This window comes from Podarcis raffonei, chromosome 4 (genome assembly GCF_027172205.1).
Source record: "Podarcis raffonei isolate rPodRaf1 chromosome 4, rPodRaf1.pri, whole genome shotgun sequence".
NCBI lineage: Eukaryota > Metazoa > Chordata > Lepidosauria > Squamata > Lacertidae > Podarcis > Podarcis raffonei.
This window is the reverse complement of record NC_070605.1, coordinates 45,749,829-45,764,166: the sequence shown is the minus strand read 5'-3', so window position 1 is coordinate 45,764,166 and position 14,338 is coordinate 45,749,829. Positions and strand designations below refer to the sequence as shown.

General features: G+C 39.4%; 1 protein-coding gene across 2 annotated transcripts in view; it reads right to left on the bottom strand.

The window, feature by feature from the left end:
* Positions 1-3,324: 3,324 nt before the first annotated feature.
* GBE1 (1,4-alpha-glucan branching enzyme 1) overlaps positions 3,325-14,338 on the bottom strand; it is a 153,324-nt gene continuing 142,310 nt past the window's right edge. For both annotated transcript variants that reach the window (XM_053386463.1, XM_053386464.1), the window contains one exon: positions 3,325-4,584. In XM_053386463.1, the coding sequence (XP_053242438.1) occupies positions 4,528-4,584 (57 nt within the window). In that variant the 3' untranslated portion in view covers positions 3,325-4,527. The remainder of the gene's footprint in view (positions 4,585-14,338) is intronic.

Here is a 14,338-nt window from a genome sequence, read left to right as displayed (position 1 = left end):
TCTGTCTGTAGTATTCCCCTAAACATCACAGAGAAAGTGTGTTCTCATCCTGCCTTCAGTGAGCCTGACTAAGAAATCTGCATAGGTCAGAGATGTTTTCCTCCAGATTCTCTTCTGGAATCAAAGGAGTTTGAAGGGACCCCAAGGATCATCTAGTCCAACCCCCTGCAATGCAAAGCATCCATGACAGATGGCCATCTAACCTCTGCTTAAAATCCTTCAAGGCAGAAGAGTCCACCTACTCCGGAGGGACTCTGTTCCACTGTTGAACAGCTCTTACTGACAGAAAGGACAGAAAGTTATTCCTGATGTTTAGTCAGAATCTCCTTTCTTGTAACTTGAATCCATTGGTTTGAGTCTTACTCTCTGGAACAGTAGAAAACAAGCTTGCTCCAACTTCTGTGTGACGGCCCTTAAGATATTTGAAGGTAGCTAACAAATCTCTGTTTCATCTTTTCTAGGCTAAACATACCCAACTCCCTCAACCATTCCCCATGAGGCTTCCAGACCTTTAATAATCTTGGTTGACCTCCTGTGCACACGTTCCAACTGATCAATATCCTTCTTAAACTGTGGTGTCCAGAACTGGACACAGTATTCCGGGTATGGTCTGAGGTAAGACAGAGAAGTGCTATTACTTCACTTGAACTGCAACCTAACTCCCATCAGCCCCAGCTGTCTTGACAAATGGTCAGGGATGATGGGACTTGTAGTCCAACAATATCTGGCCACAGGTTTCAATCTCTGGTATGGGTAGTAGTGAACTGTTCATATGACCATCTTTTCAAAAACTTGCAAGGAGTACTCAGAAGTGGAAAAATGGATTTGAAACAAACATTCACCCCTTGATACCAATGCAATGATGATGTATTTGGGTTGGCAACTTGCACCCCAATTTTATATGGATCATGGTTAAATTTTTTAAAGTCCTCTTCAATCAACCAGAAAAGCCCTCTTTAATCAATCAGTTCAGACCCATAGTGAGAAAAATGTGTCCCATCTCCCAGGAGACCACTAGCCAAGGTGGAAGAGGGAAAGGGGTGATTGCCCCACCTAGTTTTGGTTCTGATCCAACCATTACTGGCTCCAGCCACTTCTAGTAGGCACGTGTCCCCATGCCAGATTATCCCCAATGGAATGTTTACTCCCAAAGGAATGTTCAGGAAAACAAATGTTGCTCCCCCCCCCTAATTTATGAGCAGCATAAAAGTCCCCATAGGCCAGTTAGGACTTTTGGTCTGTCTGCCCTGACTAGCAGCACATCTCCAGTGTCTCAGGAAGAGAGCCCAGTGTTGTATGCTTGTCAGGAGGGGGAAGAGGTGCCAGACTGGCCAAGGAGCCTCTGAAACATGGTGCCAGCTTGAAGCTATGGTTCCTCCTCACCATGCCCCATACCTAATAAGAAGCAGCCCTTATCACTAGCAGACATTATTACAGCTTATATACTGCTGACACAAATAGTCTACTAGTGTGAGGAGAAAAATGTGAGGGAAGGGGAAGATCAGAATTCTTCCTCCATGATTAGACTGCACAGACAAAGAGACGACTCACGTGAATAGTTATATCAGCTGCAGTAATGTCTTTGCCAGCTCCCAGTTGCACTCAGACAGGTTTGGCTTTTCTGAATGTAAGAAATCTCATTATGAGCAACTCTGCTTTAAAGCAAGAATGGATGGCAGACTGTGTTAAACAAGAGGGTTTGAAGGCCCATTAATGGCTTCAAGCTTCTGTCAGCCTATGGTTGACAAAGTGAGTAGAAACTAATGCAAAGCTGACTGCCTGGATCTATAGTTGTTCAAAAATTTGTCTTCCTATTCCAACTGGTAGACCCTTTGGGCTAACATTCAAAACACTTAATAGAACTCCATCTACTTTCTACTGAAGCCTTACTGTAGACTATTTACATCAAAATGCACATCTGAATATGAAATATGTATTTAGGACACCAAGCATAAAAATGTGGTTCTACTTCTAACTCCCATCCCCATTTCAGGGTGGATTTCTTTAGCAGTGGATTTCTAAGCATCTGTGCATGAATTGGCATACTTTGAAAATCTTGATCTTGGCAATACAGCAACTTGACATTAAGTAAAGCTAGAACTGGGAACTGGCAACCTTGCAAATCATATAGAAGCATTTAATGTTGTTTCATTTCTGCTGTGGTTCTAAGCAGAAAAGATTATAATTATTTTGCAATCTTAACTTTCTTCTGCTGATGCCAACATTTTATTTTGCTTAAAGCTTCTGCATGCTTCGGTAATATCTAGAGTAAATCTATGATACCAAAACACCACAAGCATTATTTTTTTTTACATCTCTCCATTTATTTGCAAGTAATTTTATAGCTTCTAATCATATTATATATTTATTGCTTTTCTTGCACAAAAGTTTGACATGGACAATTGCCTTGCACTGCATTTACATGCCCAGACGCGGGGCCTGTAAAGTTTTCATTATATATTAATAAATCCATTTAACAAAAAAGTATATCACATATTTATAGAGCTGTTTATCTCACCTCCAGATTTAAAGGTTGTAAAACAATTACAGACTCACCACGGACTTAAATGTGAGAACAGTAACTTATTTGGCTCTTGTTTAACAAACTGTCAAATGAAAAACAGGTAGGATATTAATCAGCACTTTAGCACTTATTGTTTCCCAGACATGATGAACTAAACACAAACAGAAGCTACAACATTTATGAATGCCTCTGTGATCCAGAGGGACTGAACTGAGATTTGTTTTTCTGTTTTCATGGAAGATATCCTCCCCCTCTACACCCTCAGAGGCCTTAGGAAACAATTCTTATGTCAGAACTCTGTAGGCAGGATGAAATGAATGTTGCCTTGCCCCAGCGATGAATCATGCAATCAGGGGCATAGGGAGCAGTGGTGGGGGTGCTGTGCCCTGGGTGTCATCCCAGAAGGGGGTGACAAAATCCCCACTGGGTGGATCGCCATCGCGCCAATCGCCCCATGTGCGGGTCACTGACGCACCAATCCCCCCCCCCCGTCGGATCGCCGATGCCGATGCACTGAATGGCCTCTCAGGCAGATTGCCGACGCACCGATCGCCCCCATGCTGATTTGGTTCCAATATAGAAACATTATTGGAGATGCAGGGGAAGAAATTCTACTTTTATTTCTATTGGACCACACTGGCACAATATAACCTTACTCTTGAACAATTATGGTGAAATGTTAGGAAAGACATTTGTGATACTTACAAGTGTGATGTGAATGCTGGCACAAGTAGTTTGGAGTTTACAAAGTGAGACAAAGATTGTGGATTCAAATCCTACACAGCAGATTTTTTTTGGGGGGGGGGACACAGAGGGAAGGAGAAGCCCAATTACACAAGTGGATTCAGGATCACACTACGCTGGATCTCACTCAAGATATGTAGTGAAGAATCAATTCTATTACGCTAACGTTTTAAGTTATCACCTAGATCGATTGAAATAATGTTCTATATGTGTTCACTCATGGTTAGCAAGTTAGATAGTTTGATTTACAAAGATGTGAGGTCGCAATTTCCAAGCATGATACTGAAGTTGCATGCTTCGCCTGCCATTTGTATAACTGGTTGTGATGTGCTTTGATACAATGAAACATAAATAAGAGGAGCAGAGCAATGCAAACTATAGGAAGTTGGCATGATTAATCCCAGTGTAATTTATGATGTCCTAAATTACCCCAATTCCAAACCCTACTCATACTGGTGGATCTTGGGTTTGGATTGCTTCCTAAGCAATTTATTGTATGACTTGGTTTTTAGAAAGTATGTTTGGGAATGAGCCTGTGTCTTTAACTGTATGTTTTAATTTGTTGGAAGCTACCCAAAGTGGCTGGGGCAATCCAGTCAGATGGGTGGCATATAAATAATAAATTATTATTATTATGTGCAAGCTCTGTAGGGTATAATACTCAGTACTTTCAGGTGTATCATTCCCCAATATATATATATTTTCCAATAGGTTTGTTAAATCTAACAACCTTGCTTTTTTAGTGGTTTAACATATGAAAACACTGAAAACATTTAATAAGCTTGGAACCCACTGTCAAACAAATACATAAGGGCCCCTTTGAAGGCAACAACATCATTATTTATTTATTTCTAACACAAAATGTCATCTAATGAAAAAACTGCATTCAGTACCAAAATTATAAATGGGATTGAAGCAAATAGTTGAAAACAGTGAAGGCAGTTTTTGAATTATTTCTCATAAAATACTGGAAGAGTTACTTTGAGGATACCAGCTGTTCTGAAATCTAAGTCTGTCAACAATCCGTCGAGTTGTCAACAATGCACTTTTCTTTCCTCTGATTTTAAATGCTTATTTCTTTGAATAAGCATTTCACAACGGGAAATTATAAACAAACAATAGGCCCATATTTAATGCTCTCAGTATTAATATGTATCTTCATATAGAAAAGTTTCCAAACAGTAAACCCAGGGATATCTCTCTCCTCAAAATGGTGCCTGGCCTTTGACATCATGGATCTAATTGTAGGATGGATGTCTTCAGTTTTGGATATCCATATTCTGAAGCACTAGAGCCACTCTGCTTGGAATGTACACCTAAAAAAAAAGAAAAGGGAGGAAAACTTACAGATTGTTCACAATATGCCTTTGGGACGGGGCAAGATATAAATCTAAATAACGTACTATAAGTGATCTACTGTTTGAACATGAAATATACATTTAGGAACCGAACTTTCATGAAATGTGCCATCAATATTAATTAAAAGTAGAGTGCAATTATGGATGGGACATGCTGTCTCAATGCCCACAAGGCAATAGAAATTATACACTTCCTTTCCCTTTGCCACTTCCTAAAGTTAGATCTGGCGATAGGTTTAAATGCAATTACCACTAGAGGGCTCCATGTGATTTACAATCACCGATTTCAGACATCTGAGGACATTCGGGTCGATACACTGTACAGTGATAAATGACAAACTCTTACTACTGCATTTGAGCTCTATTGTGTTCTGAATTAAAGCTGCCCCAGGTCTGTGATGTCATTTCGTACAGGTAAATGCAAGGTATGACACAGCAAGGCACTTGAAAATACAGCAGGTTTTATGGTATTGATTCTTGAGCAGAAAAACAAGCCACTCGTTTGCCTTTGCATGTTGAGACTTAAGTTCTTCCACTGGCATTCTGACACTGAAACTTTTAATCTCATTTAACCTGATCCACTTTTTGTTTTTCTTCTTTAGAAGTAGTTCCCTTAACAAGGGTGGAAAGGAACCTGTGGCAGCATATTCCGCACAATGCTGCTTCCGAGCACAGATTAGATTCACAACTCAAAACACGACAGATATGTTCTGTTTACCAATTACCTTGCTACGTCGTAGTTTACAGACTGCTGAATGCAATTGATCACGTAAACTGAACTCAATAACAATGCAATTAGAAAAGAGTCGGCAGATGAGTGAAGATTGCAGCCTTCCTTTTTGACAATGCCAGTGTTTAAGACTTTCCTCCTCCTGGCATTCCTAATATAATGCTATTTTCAGCCATGTTATCTCCTAGCGAGAGTCTGACTGACGGCATGAAAAGCTTTTATAGTCGGCAACCGGAATGAAAGGTGTAAAGCAAACAGCTTTAGGAAAAAAGGAAAAGAACAGCTGATCTTCATCGAACCAGACTGTAGCATGTCCAATGCATCTCAGCTCTCGCCAGTGAACAGAGTGTTTTTTCCCCTAAGGTTTCTGTGATAAATAACTCCTACAAATCTGCTCAGCAGGGAAGAAAATGTGAAATACACTTGGGATAGCGTCATGTGCCCCCCCCCCAAATGTATGTGCAAAGGGGGGGGGAAATTATAGCTGTAGCTTTTTTGCACTTATTTACTACTGCAGTTTTAAGTGCCAGAGGATTTATTTCCAAATCGCTTTAGATAAACCAAGTCACAGAGATCTAAGCAGCTGACAGCTTGAAACAAAGAAAATTAGCACAATGTAGAAAAGCTGCTGCATTCTAGACCATCTTTCAGGACCTGAAAAATATGGAAGATTACTATCAAGGCAACTGGATTGCTGTGAAACAGATACTTCAAGGAAAAGAATAGGTCTGTGTGCCTTAAAATCTGACTAATTTGTGGCTATTGGACACACACACACAACTTTGTTACCAAGAGATCTGCTTCCACAGAATTGCATGGAGATGAACTTTATGTATGTACTTTAGAAACTGGTATTACACACCCAATTTAGTAATAAAAGAAAATCAGATTTTGGGATTATTATTTTTTTAAGAACGGAAATTCCTTTAAAAACCCCCAGCTTTAATTATTTTTAATTGTAGTATCAGGGTACCTGAGAGGCTGTGTCCCCTGCCATTCAAAAATAAGATGACATGTGGAAGGCCAACCTAGCCTCATAGAAGCAGCTTGATTCTTTCTTCTTGCTTGCCAAAAGAAATACTCATCTCCAGATGCCAATGCCCTGGGACTGCAGAAGCAAGAGGAAAGGGCACTCTGTCCCCACTCATGGACCAACTATTATTCACGCAAGAGCCCCAGCAAGAGAAAATCTGTATGTCTTCGGCTGGATGTGAACAGCTACTTCTAGCTCTGCATTCTGGCTTTTAAAAGCCTTTCCTCTCCTCTCCTTTCCCTTGTGTGATTTTGTCAGCCTTCTGACAGTGCCTGACACTTAAAAAAAAAATGATGCAAGCCACTTTGGGAGACAATGTTTTCTTTAAAAAGGATTAAAAATATAGTAACTACATAGACAAATGAACTGTATTTAAAAATGGCCTGATGTAAATAAATTATATATGACTGTTATACAACCAAGCCTACGTTGAGCCTGGTTTTCTGTGTAAAAGATGGCAAACTATAAAACAAAGATCTCCAACCTGAGGTCAAGCATCAAAAAGTATGACGTAACTGGTCATAGAATATTATGACAAATTATGATTATGTGGTTTGCTTACACAAGGAATGAAAGAGAAACCCATTACTTCCACAGTTGTCCATTTGTTTTTCAGAAAAGCTGTGCTGGCTGGGACTGATAAGAGACATGGTCCAAAACATCTGGAGGGCACCAAGTTGGTGAAGCCTGTACTAGCAGATATAGTTCAGTTGTGTGCATTACATGTCTGAAGTTTTTAGAGTGTACTCATAGGCACCATGAAGAGTCTGTTCAGCTGAAAGCTAGAATGTTCTAATTAATTTTTTAAAAAACTATCTAGGAAGCCTACTTATTCAAGTGATGTATAAATGGGGTTGGTATATAATCCTTGGAGGTTACAGAGGCATTTATTCTAATACAGCACATGCAGTTTAGGCAGCTTTTGCCAGCACTGTTTTTCGTATCCTGTTCCTGATAAGGACACAGCTGGTACGGCTTGGATGAAGAAGGCTATCTGTTTCTCCTTTCACCTTTTGGTTCTTGCACTTTCTGTCTTATCTCTCTCTTCCTCTCCATTTCCCCCTTTCGTCCCCCTTTCCACTGTTGATCTTTAGGGGCAAAATGTAGACAAGCAAACAGGGGAGGAAGCACAGCTATGAGGATGCAACATTGATGAGACTTCCGGGTTAGCGCCAGCGCTTAATGGCGGATTTCTCCCGGAGCTCCGGGAGAGATCTGCTTCGCGGGTTCGGGTCCCGTAGCTCACGGCGGAGCGAGGACCCTCAAAAATCACAGGCGCGTAGCCTGTGAACTGGAGACTCGGCGGGCACCTTTGCGCCCCCCCGACGTTGTGAAATAGCCTTTTTAAAGGCTACGGATCAGCGGAGGGTGTGTGGAGCGGTGCTGAGAGTCGCTTTCACCCAGCCTGCGAAGCGAAGCCGCGTCGCCATTAGCGGAGAGCGCTGACTTCTTCCGGAGAATTCGGATTAAAAAAGAGCAACTTTCCGTGAGTAGGACTGAGCTTATATTAAAATTGGACGCTAAAATTAAAGAAATTGGGCACCGAGACGGACAAGCACTAAAAAGGAAGTCTGCTTTCCGTTCTGCAGCAAGATTAAAGCGAAAGGCATTTAAGCTGTAACTTTTGACAGGAGAGTTTGCGAGCTAAGAAATCCAACACCAAGTAAAGAACTCCCTCCCCAGAAGGCAGGAGGGGGGGGGAGAAGACTTTAAAGGGATTTCCTGCCTGTTTTAAAAGGAATTGAACTGTTTACCGCTGCTCCTCTACCTGGGGGTCGGACTGCCGGAGGAAAGGAACCGGCTAAGGACGGTCGCTACAAAAAGGTTAGAAAGTAACTGTAATATTGACTTTGGCTACTCTCAACTTGAAACATTCTATTTTGCTACATAGTAAATTATCTGCAGGATACTATTGATTTGGATCTTCTACAAAGAAAGGGACTAGGAGGGCTTTTGCCTTTTGGAAGGTGTGGGAACAACTTGAAGTTTAAGAACTGACTTTACGCCCTCTAGAGGATTTGGGAACAGTTTCAGCAACAAGTGGAATTTAAAACCTGAGAACTTTTTTCTTCTGACAGCTTAAGAGTGTGGGAATGACCTTGAGTGAAAGACTTTGTTATGGCAGATGGTAAACAGAAAGAAGACTCACAAGAAACAACTTTGAGATCTGGTAGACAATACAAAGCCGATCTTTCTATGCAAAGAAGGGCCTCTGTATCAGGGGCCTCGGGAACTGCAGCTGTCACAAAGGCAAAAGTGAAAATAATGTCTTCTGAAGAAGCGTTTGCAAAGGCATTGGGGAAAATAAATGACTCTTTAGAGGAACTAAAGAAGCAAGGTGCTGAAACAAATAAGAAAATTGAAGAAATCTCTGGGAAAATTGATTTAAATACTAAAAGTATAACTGACCTCGGGAACAAAGTGAACTCCAATGCAGAAGCAATTGGGAAATTATTGGAAGATTCATCCACAACACGAAAGATAGCTGAGGAAGCTAAGGAAATTGCTACTGCTGCTGAGGAAAAATTTCCACCGGTGTACAGGAAACTAGATGAGTATGAACTGGCACTTTCTATGCAGGATATGCAACGCAAGGAGAAGAACTTAAGGATCAGACTTGTGCCGGAAAAGGAAGGAGATAACTTGGTGGATTATCTGACAAAAGAGTTTTCTGACTTTTGGAAGCAGGAGCTGAAAGAAGAAGAGTTCAAGATAGAGAGTGCATTTAGGTTGGGAATAAGGCAGAGGAAGAATAGACCCAGAGATTGCCTGATAACTTTAAGATCCAAGGAAGAGAGAGACAAAATATTGAACCTGCACTACCAAACAACCCTTCGAATTGAAGATTTCTATATTGAGATCTTTAAAGACATTCCCAAAAGTATTTTGGATGCAAGAGGTCCTTACAAGGATTTGGTGACACTGCTGAAAAGGAACTACATACTATTCAGGTGGGAGTTTCCCCAAGGCCTGTCTTTTAAATACAAGGGGAAGAAAAGAAGAATAAAAACAGTGAGTGATAAAGACAAGTTCCTGGGAGAACACGAAGAAGACCTACAGAAAGAGACCTATTCAGGAGAAGGACACCCTTCAAGCAAGGGATCACTAGATACGGACACAGAACCACCGACAAAAGATGAACAACAACTGGGAGCTGTAGGAGGAAGCAAGTAACCCCATCATGGCTTTGCAACTTCTAACCTGGAATTGTAACGGTCTAAACAATCCCCGAAAAAGGAAAAATATATTTCATGCTCTAAAGAAAGACCAATTGGACTTGATTTGCCTACAAGAGACTCATGTGACAAGAGCACACAGAAAATTATTAATAAATAAGAGACTGGGACAAGAATTTACATCTTCAGACAGAGTAAAAAAGAGAGGAGTGGTGATCTACGCAAAGGAAAATCTGCAACCGAAACAAATCTTTAAAGATGACCAAGGAAGATATTTGGCAATTGAAATTCAATTCCAAGGAGAAAATTTTTTGATAGTGGGAATATATGCACCAAATGAAGGGAAAGCAGAATTTTTTAAGAAGTTGCATGAGACCTTAATGGACTATATGGATTATAAATTAATCATGATGGGGGACATGAATGGAGTAGTTTCAACAAATATGGATAAAGCACAAAGACAGGTAGTTACAAAAGATGGAAGACTACCAAAAACTTTTTTTGAAATGACTGACAATATGGACTTGATTGACATTTGGAGAACAAAACACCCATTAGAGAGAGAGGGAACCTTCTTTTCTGAAGCCAAAATGACATGGACTCGGATTGACCAAATTTGGGTGACTAGCAGTATGGCGTCGAACATAAAGAAAGTGGAAATCTGCTCAAAAACTCTCTCCGACCATAACACAGTAAAGATGGTGATGAAGCAAACAACAACTGGTTCCTTCAGATGGAGAATGAATGACACCTTATTTAGAGACGAGGAGATCTGTAAAAAGGCCCAAAAAACTCTGAAAGATTACTTCGAAATCAATTTAAGGACTAAAGTAGAAAAAAGAATAGTATGGGACGCAAGTAAAGCCGTGATGAGAGGGTTTTTGATACAACAAAATACATTAAAGAAAAGAAAGCAAAACGAGAGGAAAGAGAAAATTTTGGAAAAGATAAAAGAAGGGGAAAGGAAATTAAGACTGAAGCCAAAATCGCAAGAGATTTTAAGAGAAATTAAACTGTATCAAACACAATATATGGAACTGATGAATCAAGAAATAGAATGGAAAATTAAACAAATGAGACAAAAGACTTTTGAATCTGCAGATAAATGTGGCAAGTTATTGGCTTGGCAAATAAAGAAGAGACAAAAACTCAACACGGTAACAAACTTAGAAGTGGAGGGAAAGAACATATGCAACCCAGTGGAAATTAGGAACTGTTTTCAGAGCTACTTTAGACAACTGTATACACAAGGGCCGCAGAAAGAAACAGATATACAACAATTCCTCGAGAAAAATGGGCTGAAAAAGATTTCGCAGGAAAGTAAGACAATTTTGAACCAGGAGATATCAGCACAGGAAATAGAAGATGCCATTCAAAACACGACGTTGGGCAAATCACCTGGACCGGATGGATTGACTTCCAAATACTACAAAGTTTTGAAGGAAGGGCTTATACAACCTTTGAAGGAAGTCTGCAATGAGATCATTGAGGGGAGAAGGGCACCAGACACGTGGAGGGAGGCCTACATTACACTTATACCAAAGACAGAGACTGAAAAGACCCAACTTAAGAACTACCGACCCATCTCGTTACTAAATGTGGATTACAAAATCTTTGCTGAGGTTTTAGCAAAGAGACTGAAAAGAGTTTTGATGGAGGAGATTCATGGGGATCAAGCGGGCTTTCTCCCGAAAAGGCATTTGTCGGATAATGTAAGGAATATAATTGACATTTTGGAGAAGCTGGAAGTGAATATAAATACTAAGGCTGTTTTGATATTTGTGGATGCCGAGAAAGCCTTTGACAATATATCTTGGAGTTTCATGTTGAAGAACCTCCGGGGGATGGGGGTAGGCCAAGGGTTTGAAAATGGTATAGGTGCAATATACTCTGAACAGAAAGCAAAATTAATTGTAAATAATGTGGTAACAGAAGAGTTCAAGATTGAAAAAGGGACACGTCAGGGGTGCCCTATCTCCCCATTACTTTTTATATCGGTCCTGGAGGTTTTGCTTAATATGATTAGGAAGGACCAGTTGGTCAAAGGGGTTCAGGTCGGAGCTAAACAATACAAATTGAGAGCATTTGCAGATGACCTAGTACTTACTTTACAAGAGCCAGAAGCTAGTACGAAAAGAGTTTTGGAAATAATTCAAGAGTTTGGTCAAATGGCAGGATTTAAATTGAATAAGTTAAAGACTAAGGTATTGGAGAAAAATTTAACACAGATTGAAAAAGAAAGGTTTCAGAATGAGACGGGGTTGACTGTGGTTAAAAAAGTGAAATACCTGGGTGTGAATATGACAGCTAAGAATGTGAATTTATTTAAAGACAATTATGAAAAAACTTGGACAGAAGTGAAAAAAGATTTGGAGATTTGGTCAAACTTGAAGCTTTCCTTGTTAGGTCGAATTGCAGTTATAAAAATGAATGTATTGCCAAGAATGTTGTTTTTGTTTCAAGCATTACAAATAATGGATAAAATGGACTGTTTCAAGAAGTGGCAGAAAGATATATCTAAATTTGTCTGGCAGGGCAAGAAGCCCAGAATAAAATTTAAGATATTAACGGATTCAAAGGAAAGAGGGGGGTTTGCCCTGCCAGACTTTAAATTGTACTATGAAGCGGCAGCTTTCTGCTGGCTAAAAGAATGGCTGCTTCTTGAAAACACAGACATTTTGGATTTGGAAGGTTTTAACAATATTTTTGGGTGGCATGCATATCTGTGGTATGACAAGGTTAAAGCGCACAAAAGTTTTAAAAACCATATTGTCAGAAAAGCACTATTAAATGTCTGGGTTAGATATAAAGATTTGCTGGAAAATAAAACTCCAAGGTGGCTGTCGCCAATGGAAGCTAAGGCAGTTAAAAAGTTAAATATGGAGTCGAAATGGCCAAGATATTGGGAAATTCTGGAAAAGGAAGGGGACAAATTGAGATTGCAGAGTTTTGAAAAATTAAAAGGGAAGGTGAGAGATTGGTTGCACTATCATCAAATAAATGAAGTGTTTAAATTGGACAGTAAAATTGGCTTCCAGGTGGAAAAATCAAAATTAGAGACTGAACTGTTAGAATCCAGTACTAAGAATTTGTCAAAAATGTATAACTTGCTGCTGAAATGGAATACACAAGATGAAACGGTTAAATCAACTATGATTAAATGGGCTCAGGACATTGGTCATAATATTTTGTTCGCGGACTGGGAAAAGTTGTGGACCACCGGGATGAAATTCACGGCATGTAATGCCTTAAGAGAAAATATAATGAAAATGATTTATAGGTGGTACATAACCCCAGTCAAGCTTGCAAAGATCTACCACTTGCCTGACAATAAATGTTGGAAATGTAAGGAAAAGGAAGGTACATTTTTTCACCTCTGGTGGACGTGCCCGAAGATTAAGGCATTCTGGGAAATGATTTATAATGAACTGAAAAAGGTATTTAAATATACCTTTCCTAAGAAACCAGAGGCCTTTCTCTTGGGCATTGTCGGCCAAGGGGTGTCAAAGACAGATATAATTTTTTTTATGTATGCTACAACAGCAGCTAGAATACTCATTGCAAAGTACTGGAAGACACAGGATCTACCCACACTGGAAGAATGGCAGATGAAGGTGATGGACTACATGGGCTTGGCAGAAATGACGAGCAGAATCCGAAACCAGGGAAAAGAAGCGGCGGAAGAAGAATGGAAAAAGTTTAAGGACTATTTAAAGAAATATTACAAAATTAATGACAGTTAGAATGATGTTGGACTAAAGTAAATGGTTACTATTAGTAATGGTTAAGACAAGGAGAATAAGGATGATTAGCTTAAATTTATAGCAAAATAAGGGAAGATTTGCTGAACAATTGATTAGAATTTGGAATACAGAAACGGGAGGCATGAGGAAGTCGAAGAAGAAAGGTTTAAGAAATTAGGACATGAAATGGTACTTGTTTCTTGTTCTGTTTTTGTCTTCTGTTTGTTTATGTATGTTTTGTTTGTATGAATATAAAAATTGTTTAATAAAAATATTATAAAAAAAAAAAAGAGGATGCAACATTGATACCAAAACATATTTGGCAGATCATCTTTGCCAATCTGTTCCCTGTTTTAAAACAGTATATCTTCTAGTTGCAAACCCTTGGCCTATGCAAATGTCTATTTAAAAAGGCAAACTAAAAAAAAGAAAAAAGCCTATATTACATCCTCCAAAGTCAATATATAAATCCTTGTCAGAAAACTAATGGGTTGGATCCAAAGGACTCCTCACAGCGATTTGATAATTTTGTCAATGCTCTATTACGAACCAGATCTTTGAATCCCAAATATTGATTCTCTGGAAATATTAGTCTCCAAGGACAAACTCTCTTTCTTCCATTAAGGGATTACACAGCTTAGTCGCTTATATTAAGAAGTGCTGCTGAAGACTTGCATACCATGAATTAGTTGGGCTTCTTTCACATGACAATTTTCCTGAACAGTTTTCACACAAAGGGGAAAAATGTATGTATTACTGTCATGAGGGATGAATTCACACGCAAGAAACATGCATTTTCATATAATTTCCCTACTGATTCTTTTTTTAAAAAACCCATTTGTATACCGTATTTCTTTATAGCCATTTGATTTCGGTCAAACAAAGAACTTGCGTGGTGAGGTAGGTTAGATAAGACTTAATGACTTGCCCAACACCACTCCAATTAACTGGGAAGGAACAGAATCAGAATTGTTAACCCCCAAACTAGCACTTTAGTTGCTGTACCAAATGGGCTCAGTATATCTGTAAA